Below are 17409 nucleotides of genomic sequence, written 5' to 3'. Positions count from 1 at the left end.
ATAAAACTTTCCTCTAGAAGGCCTTTTCTTTGTCCATGTAGTCAGCAGCAAACTTTAGTCAAGCTTGAAGGTGTTGATTTTGGAGCAGGGGCTTCTTTCTTGGATGGCAGCCTCTCAGTCCATGGGGATATAAAACTCACTTGACTGTAGATGGTGACCCTGGTCTACCAGAAGCTTCCTGTTCATAGTAGGCCTGTGCCTTGGTGGTTCCTGGGTTGTTCCTGACCATCCAAACGAATTTCCTCTCAACTGAGGGGGACAGTTTGGGTCTTCTTACAGCAAAGTGTCTTGGCAAAGTGGTCACACCTCCGAAGAACTTGTACTTACAGACAATAGTTTGAACTGATTATCTTGGAATCTGCAGATGTTTAGAAACAGCTCCAGGAGACATTCCTGAGTGTGTAAATCTATGATCCACTTTCTCAGATCTGCACTGAGCTCCTTGGACTTTCCCTTGGACACTGTGTGTTGGTCAGTCCAACGAGTGCTGTCAAACAAACACTTTTTATACTGCACAGAGAAGCTACCAGCTGCAGTCAGTCATGATCACTAGCAGGAAGTTAAGAGGCCTTGGCCTTGGCAAGTGAGACATTTTGGAGCTTTTTGACCCTCTATGTATAATTTTGACTGTGTGCTGTTTTTGGAAAACCCAAAAGAAATTAAAACATGCACCAAATTTTTGTTTCTGTTAAAGATGTATGTTGGACAATTATTCTGTTACAGAAAAATAACAGTTCAAAGAAATAATCAAAATCCCAATAATGCTATGGCATTCATGTCCCTGTATGTAAACTTCTGATCAAAACTATAATATATAGAGAGTAGAAAAAAATCATCCAAAAGTTGTTTGAGTTTTATACAACTTTCCTAAAATCCAGCAATACAGCAAAAAGTAGTTCTGTTTATTTTACACTTTCACAAATTTTTTGTGACATTCATGCAACAAAAAAACTACAAGACCACGCCCATGTCTGAAATAACTACTACATAGAATTAGAAGCTCATTTGTAAAGGTTTTGACTGGAGATTTCATAAATGTCATATTTAACAGTTATTCCACGAAATCGAGTCGTACATGAGCTGATAGCTATAATCCATGTACGACGAGATTGAGTGGAATAACTGTTTTATTCTATCCACATTCACTGGATTTTGAGAAACAGCATTTTTATTTTTCGCAAATTCGATAAATTAAAAACTTTGTACAAAATGTCCGACAAAATCATTTCCGCTTAGAATGTAAACAAACCGGTGAAATGACAGGAGCAATTTGTGAAAAATGTGATAATAATAATAATTCTTGAAAAATAAAAAAAGATACGTTCTTACCATCAAATACTTTTATTCCATATTTTGTTACTTTTTTGTATTTTTGGGGTTTTGCTTTCGAGTAGATTTTTTATTTCGTCCTCGGTTGGTTCAGCAACACGCTCCGCCATTTTGTTTTTCTATACTCATGGTATATGAGATGATATCCTAGTAGTAGAGTAGCCAATCAGAGCACACGATTGCTCATATCCAGTGAATGTGGATAGAATAAAATAGGCTATTTACAGATTTCCATCCAACAGAATTCTAATTTGTTGTTAATTTCAGGGAAATGTGTAAAAATCCACGTCTCTGGAAATCATATGTATAAGTAACACCAATATGGTAGCGAGAGATAACATGGGAAAATGCTGGAGTATTCCCTTTAAGATCCAGCATTGTTTTCTAATTTCCACAGACACGACCCGTGAGCGTAAGCGACATGAGAGAGAGGGCATGGACTATCATTTTGTCTCCAAACACGCTTTTGAGAAAGATATCCTCGAGCACAAGTGAGTCTTGTCACCACTCGTATATCATTGGGTTTTTACATTTTATCCTTTTTAATGTTTAACATTATACAAGTGAGATCATTCCAGATGTTCGTCATTCTCTTTACTAGCTATTTTAACATTTTTATCAATAACTGAATATGCTTTTGTTTAAAATTACTTACAAATGAGGGAATCAATCAAAGTCAATGTTATAACTAAGTTGTATAAAAACAAAAAGGTTAGATTTTTTTTCTTGTGACTTTTATTCTTATGAAATCTAATGAAATGTATCTGTGTCCCAATTTCTATGAACGTACCATTAGATCATGTTGACCTTGCTTGAAGTTTGAAATCCTTGCTTTGAGTCTTCTGGCAGTCCTGGGATTTGAACTCACAACCCGATAGATATAAGCACAGAACCTTAGTCTACATCCAGGAAGGTGTGAATTATTTCGGTATTGGAGGAACACATTTGAAGTAACAGGATTGTTAGAAAATCTGGTTAACTAGCATCGATGATAATTGCGTGAAGGCGTTAACGACTTTTAAATGATTTACTTAAAGTTTTTTTTTCCGTAATATTTTTTACATCTCATCTCATCTCATTATCTCTAGCCGCTTTATCCTGTTCTACAGGGTCGCAGGCAAGCTGGAGCCTATCCCAGCTGACTACGGGCGAAAGGCGGGGTACACCCTGGACAAGTCGCCAGGTCATCACAGGGCTGACACATAGACACAGACAACCATTCACACTCACATTCACACCTACGGTCAATTTAGAGTCACCAGTTAACCTAACCTGCATGTCTTTGGACTGTGGGGGAAACCGGAGCACCCGGAGGAAACCCACGCGGACACGGGGAGAACATGCAAACTCCGCACAGAAAGGCCCTCGCCGGCCACGGGGCTTGAACCCAGACCTTCTTGCTGTGAAGCGACAGCGCTAACCACTACACCACCCAAAATCAAAATATCACTGAAAGTAAATTTTTCTCTTCACATGATCGTTAAGAAATTCAAAACCCTACTGAACATGTGACTTATGGAATCTTGCATATATTTCATCGGCATGAGTGTGTTCAGGTAACAGGGTTGAGTAGATGTGAAGTCGCAAATTTAATATCAATAGGTCCTTTTACTGAGATCTACTTTAACACAAACGCATTCGTTTCTTTGCTTTTTCCGTCAATCAAAACCAATATTCTGACCAATAGCTCTACTTTAAACTTGTCCTGGGATTTACATCACGCACACTTTATTCCTTTTTAGTGTTCCAACGTTTGTGTGATGTTCACGACCAGAACCTGACAGGATATATCCACTTTCCTGAATTTCGCTCAAAAGCAGACGGAAATGTCTAAAGCATGCGTCCGCGAGCAGCGTCGCATTATTGAATATAGAGTGACTATTTTAAGCGTCCTCTGTGGTTTGAACCGGGTTTCTCTGCCTTGTTCATTGGACATGGAGTGAGTCATCATCATCATGGTGCAGTCTCTGGTAAAGCAAGCAAAAGTAAATTGTACCAGAAAAGAGGACTAAAGTGAAGCCTGTGTTTTGCATTTCTGCAATAAATTACATTCATTTTCAATAATTGGAAGAATATCCAGATGTAGAGTCGTAGCCAGGAATTAATGTCTGGGTTGGTGAGGAAATATTAATTCAGTAATATTTAGGAGCAACTTTATCCTGGTCGGAATTGTTTGGCGTATTTTAGGAACGCTGGGCGTGAAGTGGGTTGAGATATCAGTCCATCACTGAGCACCATGCAGTCATTCACACACTCGGTAACACACTGACAGTGTGCTCAGTCGAGTTGCAGAAGTAGTATTCAGAATTTGTCATTTAATTAATTCAGGGACAATCTACCATCAAACAATCCTGCCATATTAATAATATTAATAGAGATATGAAATTTAAATATCTTTTCTGAAAGTTCTACTGAAAATGATTAAATGATTCGAGTAATAGAGTTAAAAACATGGGCGGCGTGGTGGTGTAGTGGTTAGCACTGTCACCTCACAGCAAGAAGGTTCTGGGTTCAAGCCCATTGGCTGACGGGGGCCTTTCTGTGTGGGTTTCCTCTGGGTGCTCCGGTTTCCCCCACAGTCCAAAGACATGCAGGTTAGGTTAACTGGTGACTCTAAATTGACCGTAGGTGTGAATGTGAGTGTGAATGGTTGTCTGTGTCTATGTGTCAGCCCTGTGATGATCTGGTGACTTGTCCAGGGTGTACCCCGCCTTTCGCCCATAGTCAGCTGGGATAGGCTCCAGCTTGCCCGCAACCCTGCACAGGATAAGCGGTTACAGATAATGGATGGATGGGTTAAAAATGTGGGCAGCATAGTGGTGTAGTGGTTAGCACTGTCGCCTCACAGTAAGAAGGTTCTGGGTTTGAGCCCAGTGGCTGATGGGGGCCCTTCTGTGGGGAGTTTGCATGTTCTCCCCATGTCTGCATGGGTTTCCTCCGGGTGCTCCAGTTTCCCAAGCCCAGAAATGGGAGGGTTGTGGCAGGAAGGGCATTCAGTGTAAGACTATGTTCCAATTAATATGACATATGAACCCTGACCTGGCAAGTGTTGGACAAGGAGGAGAAAGAAGATTAGGGTTAAAAATGATATATTTATATTGTAAAAGCAGACTTAACCTTCAGTTCAACTTTTGCATGTCTTGTCATGTAGTGTTGTAGTCAAGACCACCTAAACCAAGACCAAGTCATGACCGAGACCAGAGTGTATTGAGACCGAGACAAGACCAAGACTTTAAAGGGTTGGGATCAAGTCTAAACCAAGACCAAGGCAGGGTAAGACCGAGTCAAGACCAAGACCAGACCAGTGTGTGTAAAGGAGTGGGGGAGGGGTGGCAGCTGTTAACAGTAACAAAAATTTCGAATTAGCAATGAGTCACGTTATTGGTTGCATTTGAAGCAGGACATTTTCCATCTAATCACCGTAACGATGTTAACAAATAAATCAGACAATGCACAGGCAATTTAGTGAAATCCCCACAGTTGTGGTCTTGACTGGTCTTGAAATAAAATCCAGAGTCCTCAATGACCGAGACAAGACTGAGTAAAACTGTGGTTGATTCCAAGACAAGACCAAGATCTTCAAAAAGTGGTTTTGAGACAAAGACTGGTCTTGAGTACTACAACACCACTGTCCTGTCCAGTCTGTTACCTAATGTTGGTGCTAAAGAAGGCAACTGGACTTGCTTGAAATCCTTGAAGACATTTCACCTCTCATCCGAAAGGCTTCTTCAGTTCTGTCTGACTTTCCAAGTATTTATCCTCTAGTGGACCAAAAGTAACCCTAAGAAAAGTCATTGAGGTCATATGTGTTGTTGACCCGCTCAGCCATCCTGTAGGTTGTTAGGGTCACTGGAGGCCGGGTGTGAATGGTGTTAGCAGCCTAGAGGGTCGTTAAGGTGATCTGTGGGTCGTTGGCGCTCTCTCTCTACCATCATGTCAGTCAGTCAGTGCGTTTACATGCACATAGAGAAAATCAAATTTCTGCCGTAGCTCGACTGAAATCGAAGTTCTAAATGCCAAACTGGATTTCTCGTAATTGAGCTATGCGACCTAGATTATGCGATTGTAGCCGAGCTACTTAGTGCATGTAACCCTATTGAGCTACGTAGTCGAGCTACTTACTTCAGCACTGCCCCTTCCGGAAGTGACGAGTGACAAGACCACAACCGGGAAACACAACAGCCTCGGTCGGCATGACAACAGTAGTAGTAGCGAGCAGCAGAAGAGAACACGGAACTGATAACTTTGTGAACACGGAACTGATAACTTTGTTTATACTCTTGAATAGCTCTTCTTCATGACGACAACCGGAAGTGTACCAACACGATGGGGCGTGTAGCGCCACCTGTGGCTCGGGTGCACAATGTACCTCACACAATAGCTCGATTTCCTTGTGTGCATGTAGGACTGGATTTCTCTGGCACCCCTGCTGGGACCCTTAGCTCGATTACCGACAGTAGCTCGATTTGGATGTGCATGTAAACGCACTGACTGAAGTTAGCCGAGTCTTGGTGTGGATGTGTATTCAGTTTTCTGGGAAGTGTGCCAAGGACTGCATTCAAGCAAGTCCAGTTGCCTTCTTTAGCACCTACGGATTACGATGGCCTGGATGATTGAGAACCTTCACAAACATGTTACCTAATGTGTGCACCTGTTCTGTGCACTGCATTCCTCTGTTGATTAGTTTCTGTTTATATATCATCATGTTCGTGAAGTCTCCATCAGTGTACATGTACGTTATCAGCCTTCTTCTTTCCTTTTTCCATACCTCCTGGCGTTGTTTGTGTTTGTGTCTTGGTGTTACTTCCTGTTTGGATTATGCTCTGGATTATGACCATGCTTTCTTTTTGGATTAACCCTAATACAAACCTGATGCGCTGAGTTCACACACTAGGGTCTTGTTTTAATCCCAGCACCTTATATCTGTGAGCTTAGAGTACGTAGCTAGATGTAACTAGTAGTGTTCAAAGCAAAACAGGGGGAAATACATGATTATGATTGATTGGTCGAGCCTGTTTCTTATCCAGAGCAACTAGTAGCTGATTAAATTGTTTAAACGAAGAGATGCGTTCATTTGATGTCGGGGAATCAACTATGGAACTATGGAGGAATCGTAATGATGACTTTGTTGATGTTTTATGAACGTAATTACTACAGTATGATAAAACAATGTTATTTGGCTTTGGCGCATGATACTGTATATAATCATCTGCACCGTATGTGTGTTATGTTACCCGCCTGGAAATAAGTCCTAAAATGGGTTTGACCCTGAAATTCCGTCTTCCCAGAATTCCGATGTTAAAAGCCAAGCGTCAGACCCAAAAGAAGATGTTTTGTCTGTACACTTTTACACCACTAAACAATAGCAAGTCGTATTTTTTTCCCTCCAGGAATATGATGGAAAAATTGCACCCACTGTACGAATGATTCATGCGCCGTGAAATTTGTTTTGTGTGCACGGCTGAATTTAAATCACTTATCTGTTCACTCTATTTCAAATTCGGATAATCCGTGGGTTCCAGTGCCAAAGCGATGAATTGGCTTGTTTTCTGTGCTAAACTGACAATCTTATGGAAAACATTGCATTCTCGTCCGTTATCATCCTCTTGAGTCTTGTACTGGAAGTTTTGGCACCCTCCTTCCAAAAATGGCCCAGACAGGTGGCTCCGATTTAAAGTGTAACATTTCAGATTAGATAAAGCCGCACAGTGCCAAAATGTCTGGAAGCACGATCTCCTGGAAATACATTACAACCTACTTCAAACGGTCGCGTTACTCGCTACGGGGGAAGCCGGAGCACTATTATCTCAAACGTGAAACCAGAATATGAGATGAGAGGAGTAAGATGTGGCAGCTCGATGACGGTTTGGGCTGTTTCCCAGTTTCCCCTCGCTGCGTACATGCACGTTTAGATCAGACTGAGAGCTTTACCACTCTCGCGTGCCACATTTACGTGCAAACGGATGAGTGCGGCGAACTGACCACAGTCAATCTGGCTGCAGTTTGTATGACATGCGAGTGTTTCAGTTCCAGTTTCCACACTTTAACAGAGATCTGTCACTCAAAGGTGATGACGGATTGGAGCCGAGCTCAGGATTACGTGTAAACTTCCTAAAGCTCTGGATATTCTTGTGTCAACATGGTGTCATGAGTACAACTCTGTAAGGACTGGTACGTGCACATTAGGAGAAGTTAAAATTATAGTCCTTGATTTTGGGCAAAGGTATGTTTTCAAACTCAGCTCAAATCCCTAACCAGTCCAGATTCTTCGAGAGAATATTTGAAAGCCAGTGCAGGAAGTTGGGCTTTCTTTCTGAATCGACAGACAACATGATTGACATTCAGGTGGACACACCTCCTCATCCTGATTGGTTAGGTGCTCGTGATTTTGCTCCTCTGGGCAGATATTTTATTAAAAACTATAAAAATGTGTGCAACAAAAAAAGCATTCTGTATTTAAAGATGTACACTTCGCCTTTAAATAAAATATCTCACAAATAAACAAATGAGCTAAAAGTTGGTCTTTATGTCTGTCCTTTATTAAAAAAAAGCTGCAAGTTGAATTTGTGCTTAATGATATAACCACTAAAGTGATGAAAATAGACGGGACTTTTTTTTTTGTCAAGGAGGCCGCCATAACTTCATCGTGCATGATGTCATTTTCCATGAGTACAGCGGAAATGGACAAGTGCATGCTATGCTAGACAATTGTATAATATATATATGTTATTTACCAGCTGGGAGGTCCGTATCGTGAAATACCGTGACCGAGGTCTTGAAAGTACTGAGCGAGGCCCTCTGGGCCGAGGTCAGTATTCAAGGCCGAGGTCACGGTCTTTCACCATACGGACCGACCTTAAGCTGGTAAATAATACATTTATTTTTTTCTTTACCAAATTCTAACAGAAAACGAGAGCGCCCGAAAGGGAAAACCGAGCCGAGCCGCCATTTTGAATCCTCATTCACGGCTGTAATGCAAATGGCTTCCTCCTCGGTATACAAGTGCACTTCCATGGCAGGAAAAAAACTACATTTTGCCGCCTATGTAGTCCCCTATTTATACAAAATTGACTCATTCAGGATTCAGCCATGTTTTTGCTCGGCGTTAGCAACAGTTACAGGTTTTTAGCTTTCTCCTGAAATGTTTTCTTTTATTTCTTCTTCCTCAGGGTAGTAAAACTCGCTTTCGCTGTGAACACTGTCGTTATTGCTATCCATGATGTAAAATTAATGCTATTCTCCTGAGAAATGCGAAAATAAATGTTGACAAAATATGCTACGATGTTTGTTGTTGTGAACGAGCGAATTGCCAGAGGTCCATAACCGGGGTCCGTATTGTAGGATACGGACCCACTTGCCAGCCAATCAGAGCACAGGATTTGATGGAAACCGGACCGCGAAAAAAATATGACTTATCGTGTAACTTCTCGGTCAATTTGTTTGCATTTCTCGACAAAAATTATGGCAATGCAGGATTAGAAAAGGAATCAAAATAAAGTAGTGGCTAGTTTATTGCCTGTTTATTTATATATATATATATATATATATATATATATAATATTTACCGGGCGGCACGGTGGTGTAGTGGTTAGCGCTGTGGTTAGTGGTTAGCGCCTCACAGCAAGAAGGTCCTGGGTTCGAGCCCTGGGGCCGGCGAGGGCCTTTCTGTGCGGAGTTTGCATGTTGTCTGCGTGGGTTTCCTCCGGGTGCTCCGGTTTCCCCCACAGTCCAAAGACATGCAGGTTAGGTTAACTGGTGACTCTAAATTGACCGTAGGTGTGAATGTGAGTGTGAATGGTTGTCTGTGTCTATGTGTCAGCCCTGTGATGACCTGGCGACTTGTCCAGGGTGTACCCCGCCTTTCGCCCGTAGTCAGCTGGGATAGGCTCCAGCTTGCCTGCGACCCTGTAGAGGGATGAAGCGGCTAGAGATAATGAGATGAGATAATATTTACCTACTTATCTTCCATCTGTTTGATGCGTGACACGGTGTGCTGTCGTGCTGTCGGTGTTTTGTGGTGAAACAAAGTCAGGATCGCGTCTGGCTTCAGTAGTCGTTTCTGCCTCATGTCTCGCTTCTTTCCAGTGATGTTTTTTTTTTTTATCCAAGTCTTCCATAAATTCACAATCTTCTGTAAAATGCTCACTGCACAATTTGCTGCTTTTTCCAGGAGTAAAATTTTCTTGCTTTACTTGATGAAGCCACTCGGACAAACATCTTGGATCCAGGACGGAATGAGGAAGACGTGCGGAATCCTACGTCACGCAGCACCACCTTCGTTTCTGTCTCCTAATACATCCATCCAATGTATCTGGCTAATCCAATATGGCCACGCCCGGGGAAATGGCCCAACAGACCGATGTTACACTTTTAACATGTTTTTTAACCTAAAGTTCATTTAATTTTTTTCGTCTAGAACATCTTGTATTAATGTATAATGATGACATTTCATAACCCCGTAATTTCAAAATTTCCTGGTTAATCAGTTTAAGGGTAAGACAAGGGCTGGGGTTAGCATTAGCATGCTCGTAGCATTTCTTTCTTATTTTATTCATATTAAAGCCAAAAAATTGCTAGTTTTGCTTGCTTCAATTCCTGTACATTTTCGTAATTTCCTCTTTGAGTACTGATAAACACCGATTTCATGTTTTTGTTTTGAGTTTGCGTCATGTGCTTAGTTTTGTTGACATCACCAGGGCTACATCCAGCTCTAACAAAGCATAGCAAAATATTTATTACCTCCGCCAACTGTGTTGGACAAGGTCATGTTTTCGCCTCTGATTGTTTGTATTTGTTTGTTTGTTCCCAACATAACTCAAAAAGTAGTGAACGGATTTTGATGTAGTAATTTTGAGAAAAAGTGAGCCATGGGTCAAAGAACAATTTATTAGATTTTGATGCAAATCCGGATATGTGGCTTGGCGGAGGTATACACTCAACCGAGTGTCCTTCTAGTTTAAACAGAAATGTTCTCTGAGTTCTTTTCAAAGCCTGTCTCATCTCATCTCATTATCTCTAGCCGCTTTATCCTGTTCTACAGGGTCGCAGGCAAGCTGGAGCCTATCCCAGCTGACTACGGGCGAAAGGCGGGGTACACCCTGGACAAGTCGCCAGGTCATCACAGGGCTGACACATAGACACAGACAACCATTCACACTCACATTCACACCTACGCTCAATTTAGAGTCACCAGTTAACCTAACCTGCATGTCTTTGGACTGTGGGGGAAACCGGAGCACCCGGAGGAAACCCACGCGGACACGGGGAGAACATGCAAACTCCGCACAGAAAGGCCCTCGCCAGCCACGGGGCTCGAACCCGAACCTTCTTGCTGTGAGGCGACAGCGCTAACCACTACACCACTGTGCCACCCCTTTCAAAGCCTGTATCTTATTTTATTTAAAAAAATACAGCCACAAACTTTATGATATCATACTTACGACAAACACGTCTTCTAACATCTTCAACTGTTGCACACACCAAGCTGCAGTGGATGCGTTTGTACAGGATATTAATAGGATCCATTGTCCACGCTGCCTTTTTAATCTATATACATGTCACTGCTGATTGGGTGACACCTCTGACACACCAAACAAACAAGAGAAAATGTATACAACCTTTCACATTGTTTTGAAGAAGAATCATCCAACCTGGAACCCGTAGCAAAACGTGCACACTGTGTTCAGATTAAACATGCTCCATGTGCTTTTGTTTCTGTTCTCGTCCTGTCTCCGAGCCGTCCTGTCATTGGTGTGTTTCCTGCTTGTGTTGAGATCTTCTGTGTTAAACCTTTGATTAGTTTATTTTTATAATCCTGGTTATAATCTTAGTCACGTTGCAAAAATTTTCTTCTCAGTTCTTCTTTTTACATGCTGAACAGCTCCCCCCATGTTCTCATCTCATCTCATCTCATCTCATTATCTCTAGCCACTTATCCTGTGGGCGGCACGGTGGTGTAGTGGTTAGCGCTGTCGCCTCACAGCAAGAAGGTCCGGGTTCGAGCCCCGTGGCCGGCGAGGGCCTTTCTGTGTGGAGTTTGCATGTTCTCCCCGTGTCCGCGTGGGTTTCCTCCGGGTGTTCCGGTTTCCCCCACAGTCCAAAGACATGCAGGTTAGGTTAACTGGTGACTCTAAATTGAGCGTAGGTGTGAATGTGAGTGTGAATGGTTGTCTGTGTCTATGTGTCAGCCCTGTGATGACCTGCCGACTTGTCCAGGGTGTACCCCGCCTTTCGCCCGTAGTCAGCTGGGATAGGCTCCAGCTTGCCTGCGACCCTGTAGAAGGATAAAGCGGCTAGAGATAATGAGATGATATGAGACTTATCCTGTCCTACAGGGTTGCAGGCAAGCTGGAGCCTATCCCAGCTGACTACAGGTGAAAGGCGGGGTACACCCTGGACAAGTCGCCAGGTCATCACAGGGCTGACACATAGACACAGACAACCATTCACACTCACATTCACACCTACGGTCAATTTAGAGTCACCAGTTAACCTAACCTGCATGTCTTTGGACTGTGGGGGAAACCGGAGCACCCGGAGGAAACCCATGCGGACACGGGGAGAACATGCAAACTCCACACAGAAAGGCCCTCGCCGGCCACGGGGCTCAAACCCGGACCTTCTTGCTGTGAGGCAACAGCGCTAACCACTACACCACCGTGCCACCCCCCCCCCCCCCCCCCCCCCCCCCCCCATGGTCTCATGTTTGGAATATTCCTTGAGTGTTGTCTACTTGTTCCTTGACCCATGGTATGGACATGCATCATTCTGATTATTCTATCCACATTCACTGGATATGAGCAGTCGCACGCTCTGATTGGCTACTCTACTACTAGGATATCAGCTCATATACCGTGAGTAGAGAAAAACAAAATGGTGGCGCGTGTTGCTGAACCAACTGAGAACGAAATAAAAACTCTACTCGAAAACAAAACCACAACAAATGTTATCAAGTATTTAAAAGAAACAGAAATAGCTAAAAGAATATATATATTGTTCCCCAATATTTCCTGTTCCACACTCCAGCCCAGTTGTTGGCAGTAATGCACATTTAAGTTGGTTTGCCAACCGCCAAAAAAATACTAAAGAAGAACACCCCCCCCAAAAAAAACAACAAAATATGAAATGAAAGTATTTGATGAAAGTATTCAGATACGCTTCTGCTAAAGCAACCTAGTTTTAAAAGTCTGAAAACTCTAGGTGACCGCACATTTATAATTGCGGCACCAAAACTTTGGAACACTCTTCCAATAGAAATAAGAGCTACAGACAATCTAAATACATTTAAACGCCTCCTGAAAACCCATCTATTTAAAGAGGCGTATAACTGCTAAGCGATAGAATATTATAGAGCTTTTGTCTTCATTTAGGTTTTTAAATTATAATTAGTTATTTTTCGTTTTATTATCAAATATAGTGATGATTTCGTAATTTATTATCAGTTAGTTATTGTTCACTAAGAATGTAAGATTTATAAATATTCATAGAATGTAATTAGATTTTCATACTTGATATTTTTCTGATATTGTAATGCGCCTGTGAGCATTTTTTATGTAACAGGCGCAATATAAGTAGTTAAATTATTATTATTAATTATTATGGTAAAAGCATATTTTTTTATTTTTCAAGAATTATTATTATTATTATTGCGTTTTTCACAAATTGCTCCTGTCATTTCGCCAGTTTGTTTACATTCTAAGCAGAAATTATTTTGTCGGACGTTTTGGATAAAGTTTTTATTTATCAAATTTGCAAAAATGAATAAAAATCCAGTGAATGTGGATAGAATAAAGCAGTTATTCCACTCAATCTCATCGTATATGGATTATAGACAACTATCAGCTCATGTACGACCCGATTTTGTGGAATAACTGTTAAATATATACCGTAGTTTTATGTTTGGGGCAGGGCGGCACGGTGGTGTAGTGGTTAGCGCTGTCGCCTCACAGCAAGAAGGTCCGGGTTCGAGCCCCGTGGCCGGGGAGGGCCTTTCTGTGTGGAGTTTGCATGTTCTCCCCGTGTCCGCGTGGGTTTCCTCCGGGTGCTCCGGTTTCCCACACAGTCCAAAGACATGCAGGTTAGGTTAACTGGTGACTCTAAATTGACCGTAGGTGTGAATGTGAGTGTGAATGGTTGTCTGTGTCTATGTGTCAGCCCTGTGATGACCTGGCGACTTGTCCAGGGTGTACCCCGCCTTTCACCCGTAGTCAGCTGGGATAGAATCCAGCTTGCCTGCGACCCTGTAGAACAGGATAAAGCGGCTAGAGATGATGAGATGTTTGGGGCAGATTTGTTCACACTTTGGCATGTTCATGTACATAGCTAGGCGCTACATTTCCCATGTTTGTGAGACGAGATCAGGGCGGAAAGCGTCCCAAAATTCTCAAATCCCATGGCTGCCAGATCAACAGGTCCATGTTTATGATTCCTGACCCAAATTGCTCGTGGACAGGTTTGTAGAGTACGGAAGACACAGTGGGAACTACTACGGTACCAGCCTGGATTCGGTCCGCAAGGTTCTAGCGGAGAGCAAGGTGTGCTTGCTGGATGTGGAGCCCCATGTGAGTGGTAGAACCTCAGTGTGTGTGTCTTAAATGGATCAACAGTTCATGTGGGAAGAGAAGCCCTGTATTATTCCGTAACTGCTTATTAAAGAGCTGGTACAAACATGCTGATCATGACAAGTCACACAGAGAGAGAGAGAGAGAGAGGTCTATATTACATGTCATGTTTGTTGACTTTGGAGCTGAAAGCAAGGGCAGGAATTATGTCATTCTGGTCGGGGAGCTTCTGTCAGCCCCTCTCCAGTTGGTACATTTCCTCTGGTGTGATTATTTTTCATCAGCTTGTAACATTTATAGCAACATTACCACTATATTAATGAACACACCCACCCACCCACACACACACACACATCAGGCATCATATATGACATGATGGCGTGAGCCTCACTCAGCATCATCCTGCACTGCCTTGGTCAAATGTTCCATGAGGTTTTTCTCCTCTTCATGCCTTTGTTATTCTGTATCTGGTGCAATAAGGAGACATGAACTTGTGGTATTAGGAAATGAAACGGCACAATGGCTGACGAGGGAAGCAGGCACCGAATTCGGCACGGCGCGGCCCGAATGGAAACAAAAGCACAGCTCTCGTCAGCACGGCGGATGCCAGTTTAATGATTTAATGACCAACGTAGCAAACGTCTCCTAATACGTTAACCAAACTGTTTTCTCATCTTGTCTGAAGGCTGTAAAGTTGTTGTACACAACAGAATTCAAACCGTATGTTACGTTCGTCAAGCCTCCAGCCATAGAGCAGCTGAGGCTCAGCCGGAGAAAAGCGAAAATCCTGGCCAGCTGTGATGAACCAACGCCAACGAGGACGTTTATGGTAAGGCCAGGTCAACAAGTAATGTTTGAGACATGTTACAAAGGAATGTGTCATGATTTTGTGGAATTACAACTGAATTGATTTCCTCACAAAGACACCAGAGTCTGGGTGACCATTTAGAGACATTTTTTTTACTGTATCACACATTCAGACACCAGGGATGGATGGATGGTTTTGGGACAGGTGTCCATCTGTAGGGCTGTCCATGAACACAGAATTGAAGTACTAGTATTAATCCTTGTCACTTATAAAAAAGGAGCCTATATATATATATATATATATATATATAGGGGGTTGCAGGCAAGCTGGAGACTATCCCAGCTGACTATGGGTGAACTTCAGCTTGGGGTTCTACACCGTGTATACCGTTTTCAGGTCTGTCGCACATCAGCTTCCTGTTTATCGACTGAATGTATTTACGAAACATATAGCGTGGATTTGGCGGCACGGTGGTGTAGTGGTTAGCGCTGTCGCCTCACAGCAAGAAGGTCCGGGTTCGAGCCCCGTAGCTGGCGAAGGCCTTTCTGTGCGGAGATTGCATGTTCTCCTCGTGTCCGCGTGGGTTTCCTCCGGGTGCTCCAGTTTCCCCCACAGTCCAAAGACATGCAGGTTAGGTTAACTGGTGACTCTAAATTGACCGTAGGTGTGAATGTGAGTGTGAATGGTTGTCTGTGTCTATGTGTCAGCCCTGTGATGACCTGGCGACTTGTCCAGGGTGAACCCCGCCTTTCGCCCGTAGTCAGCTGGGATAGGCTCCAGCTTGCCTGCGACCCTGTAGAAGGATAAAGCGGCTAGAGATAATGAGATGATGAGTTTACCAGGATGCTATTTGAAATCCCTGGCGAGAGACACTGCTCTTTACTTACTCGTTTCAGGGTTCATTATTTGTTGAAGTCAACATTCATAATAAGTGTCCTATTCCTTCGATTGCTTGCGTTCTGATATAAGCGAGAGTGGGGGATACGTAAGTGAGCAGTAGCTCACAGTTGATCTTGTTGGTGTTAGAGCACCAAAGCTATCCCAGTGTCTTATTAAAACCCTTTAAGGTCATCCCACACATCTGGATGTTGTGTTATATGTACTTACCGCCAGGCTCTGAGGTGCCATACAGTGCAAAAGTGTCACTGATTTTTCCACATTAACCTGCATTAAGTCCATGATTTAACACAAACCATTGGATATTGGACTTTGTTCATGATCTAACTCGAGATTTGTTTGTTTTTACTTTTTTCTTTACTGATCCACTTCATTCCAATACGACTCGAGATGTTTCAACTACAAAATGAAATACCTTTATGAGAAACATCTGGATGTATTTATAAGAAAGATGGGCCTTACCATCGCATGTGCAGTTTTGAGAATCCATAAATTCTGTTTTAAACATGGCGGACTCTCTCATTTTTGGACCTAGTAGTAGTAGTCGTCTGTGTAATCTGATCCATATTAACTGCATTAAACTGCACGATTCCTCAGCTGGTTCTGTACAGCTGTGAAACTCATCTCTCCAATGTTTTACAGGAGGCGGACTTTGAGGAGATGATTAACACTGCGCAGGATATGGACGACAAATACGGCTACTTATTCGAGAAGATCATCATCAACGACGATCTGGCCACGGCGTTCACGGAGATGAGAGCTGAACTGAAGAAGCTTGAAAAGGAAATCAACTGGATCCCCAAAATATGGGCTTAAAAACAGGACGTAACCTGTTAGGAAAAAGAACGTAAGCTTGGTAACGTTTGTAATTTCAGATGATGTTTAATAAAATTATCGATAAATTAGCAAAATGTAAAAAAGGAAACGAACTCAATTTCAAAATGGCTTAAAGTATGTAGTTATGGGAAAATAATCAAACCGACAACCTGATGGTGTCAGGAGGTGGAGTCACTGTTGTTGTTGTTATTATTATTATTATTATTATTATTATTATTATTATTATTATTATTATTATCAATAGGTTAGTTATTTTCCGAGAAGATTACTTCCTGAAGTGTTTTATTCCTTTTATCTCACAGCGCTTTGCCAATTTTTAAAAAATGTATTAAAGAACAGCATGTACTTTTTATCCATTTATAGTTACAGTTACTGTTGTGGAATGTCCTGAAGACTTTTCCATGTCTTACAGCTTTTTAACAGCTGACTGTTATAAAACGCTGACCCTGGAGACTCCTTCAATTAATGTTTAAAAAAAAAGGAAGGGAAAGGGGGAAAAGCGGGCTAAACAGTGGCTACTTTGAAGAATCTAAAATATTATTATTATTATTATTATTATTATTATTATTAAAGCCACTTTCTGTTTATCACATAATTCCGTATGTGTTTTATATGTTCTTTCAGAGTTTTGGTGTCTTCAGTATTCTTCTGCAGTGTAGAAAATGGTCAATATACAGAAAAACTTATGAATGAGTAGGGGTGTACAAACTTTCGACTGGTACGTTGTATATACTACAAATCACTGATACTGTATAAATCACTTCAGGATTTAATTTGCATTTTAAAAATCTACCTCTTCCCTTTGTTCATTACACATCTTATATTCATGGTCTATGCACCGTTGTCTTTGTCTGTTGGCTTTTATTCTCTCCACATTCACTGGATATGAGCAATCATGCGCTCTGATTGGCTACTCTACTACTACGATGTCAGCTCATATACCATGAGTAGAAAAAAAAATGGCAGAGTGCATCAAGT

At 42.1% G+C, this 17409-nt stretch overlaps 1 protein-coding gene across 1 annotated transcript in view; it reads left to right on the top strand.

Annotated features, from left to right (window-relative positions):
* mpp7b (MAGUK p55 scaffold protein 7b) overlaps positions 1-16410 on the top strand; it is a 132589-nt gene extending 116179 nt beyond the window's left edge. Inside the window, exons 15-18 of the mRNA XM_060905435.1 lie at positions 1727-1820; positions 13781-13889; positions 14575-14718; positions 16237-16410. Of these exons, the coding sequence (XP_060761418.1) occupies positions 1727-1820; positions 13781-13889; positions 14575-14718; positions 16237-16410 (521 nt within the window). The remainder of the gene's footprint in view (positions 1-1726; positions 1821-13780; positions 13890-14574; positions 14719-16236) is intronic.
* The last annotated feature ends 999 nt before the right edge of the window (positions 16411-17409 follow it).

The sequence above is a fragment of the Neoarius graeffei genome, chromosome 23, assembly GCF_027579695.1.
Source record: "Neoarius graeffei isolate fNeoGra1 chromosome 23, fNeoGra1.pri, whole genome shotgun sequence".
Taxonomy (NCBI): Eukaryota; Metazoa; Chordata; class Actinopteri; order Siluriformes; family Ariidae; genus Neoarius; species Neoarius graeffei.
The sequence above is the reverse complement of the archived record's forward strand: the minus strand, read 5'-3'. Positions and strand labels throughout refer to the sequence as shown.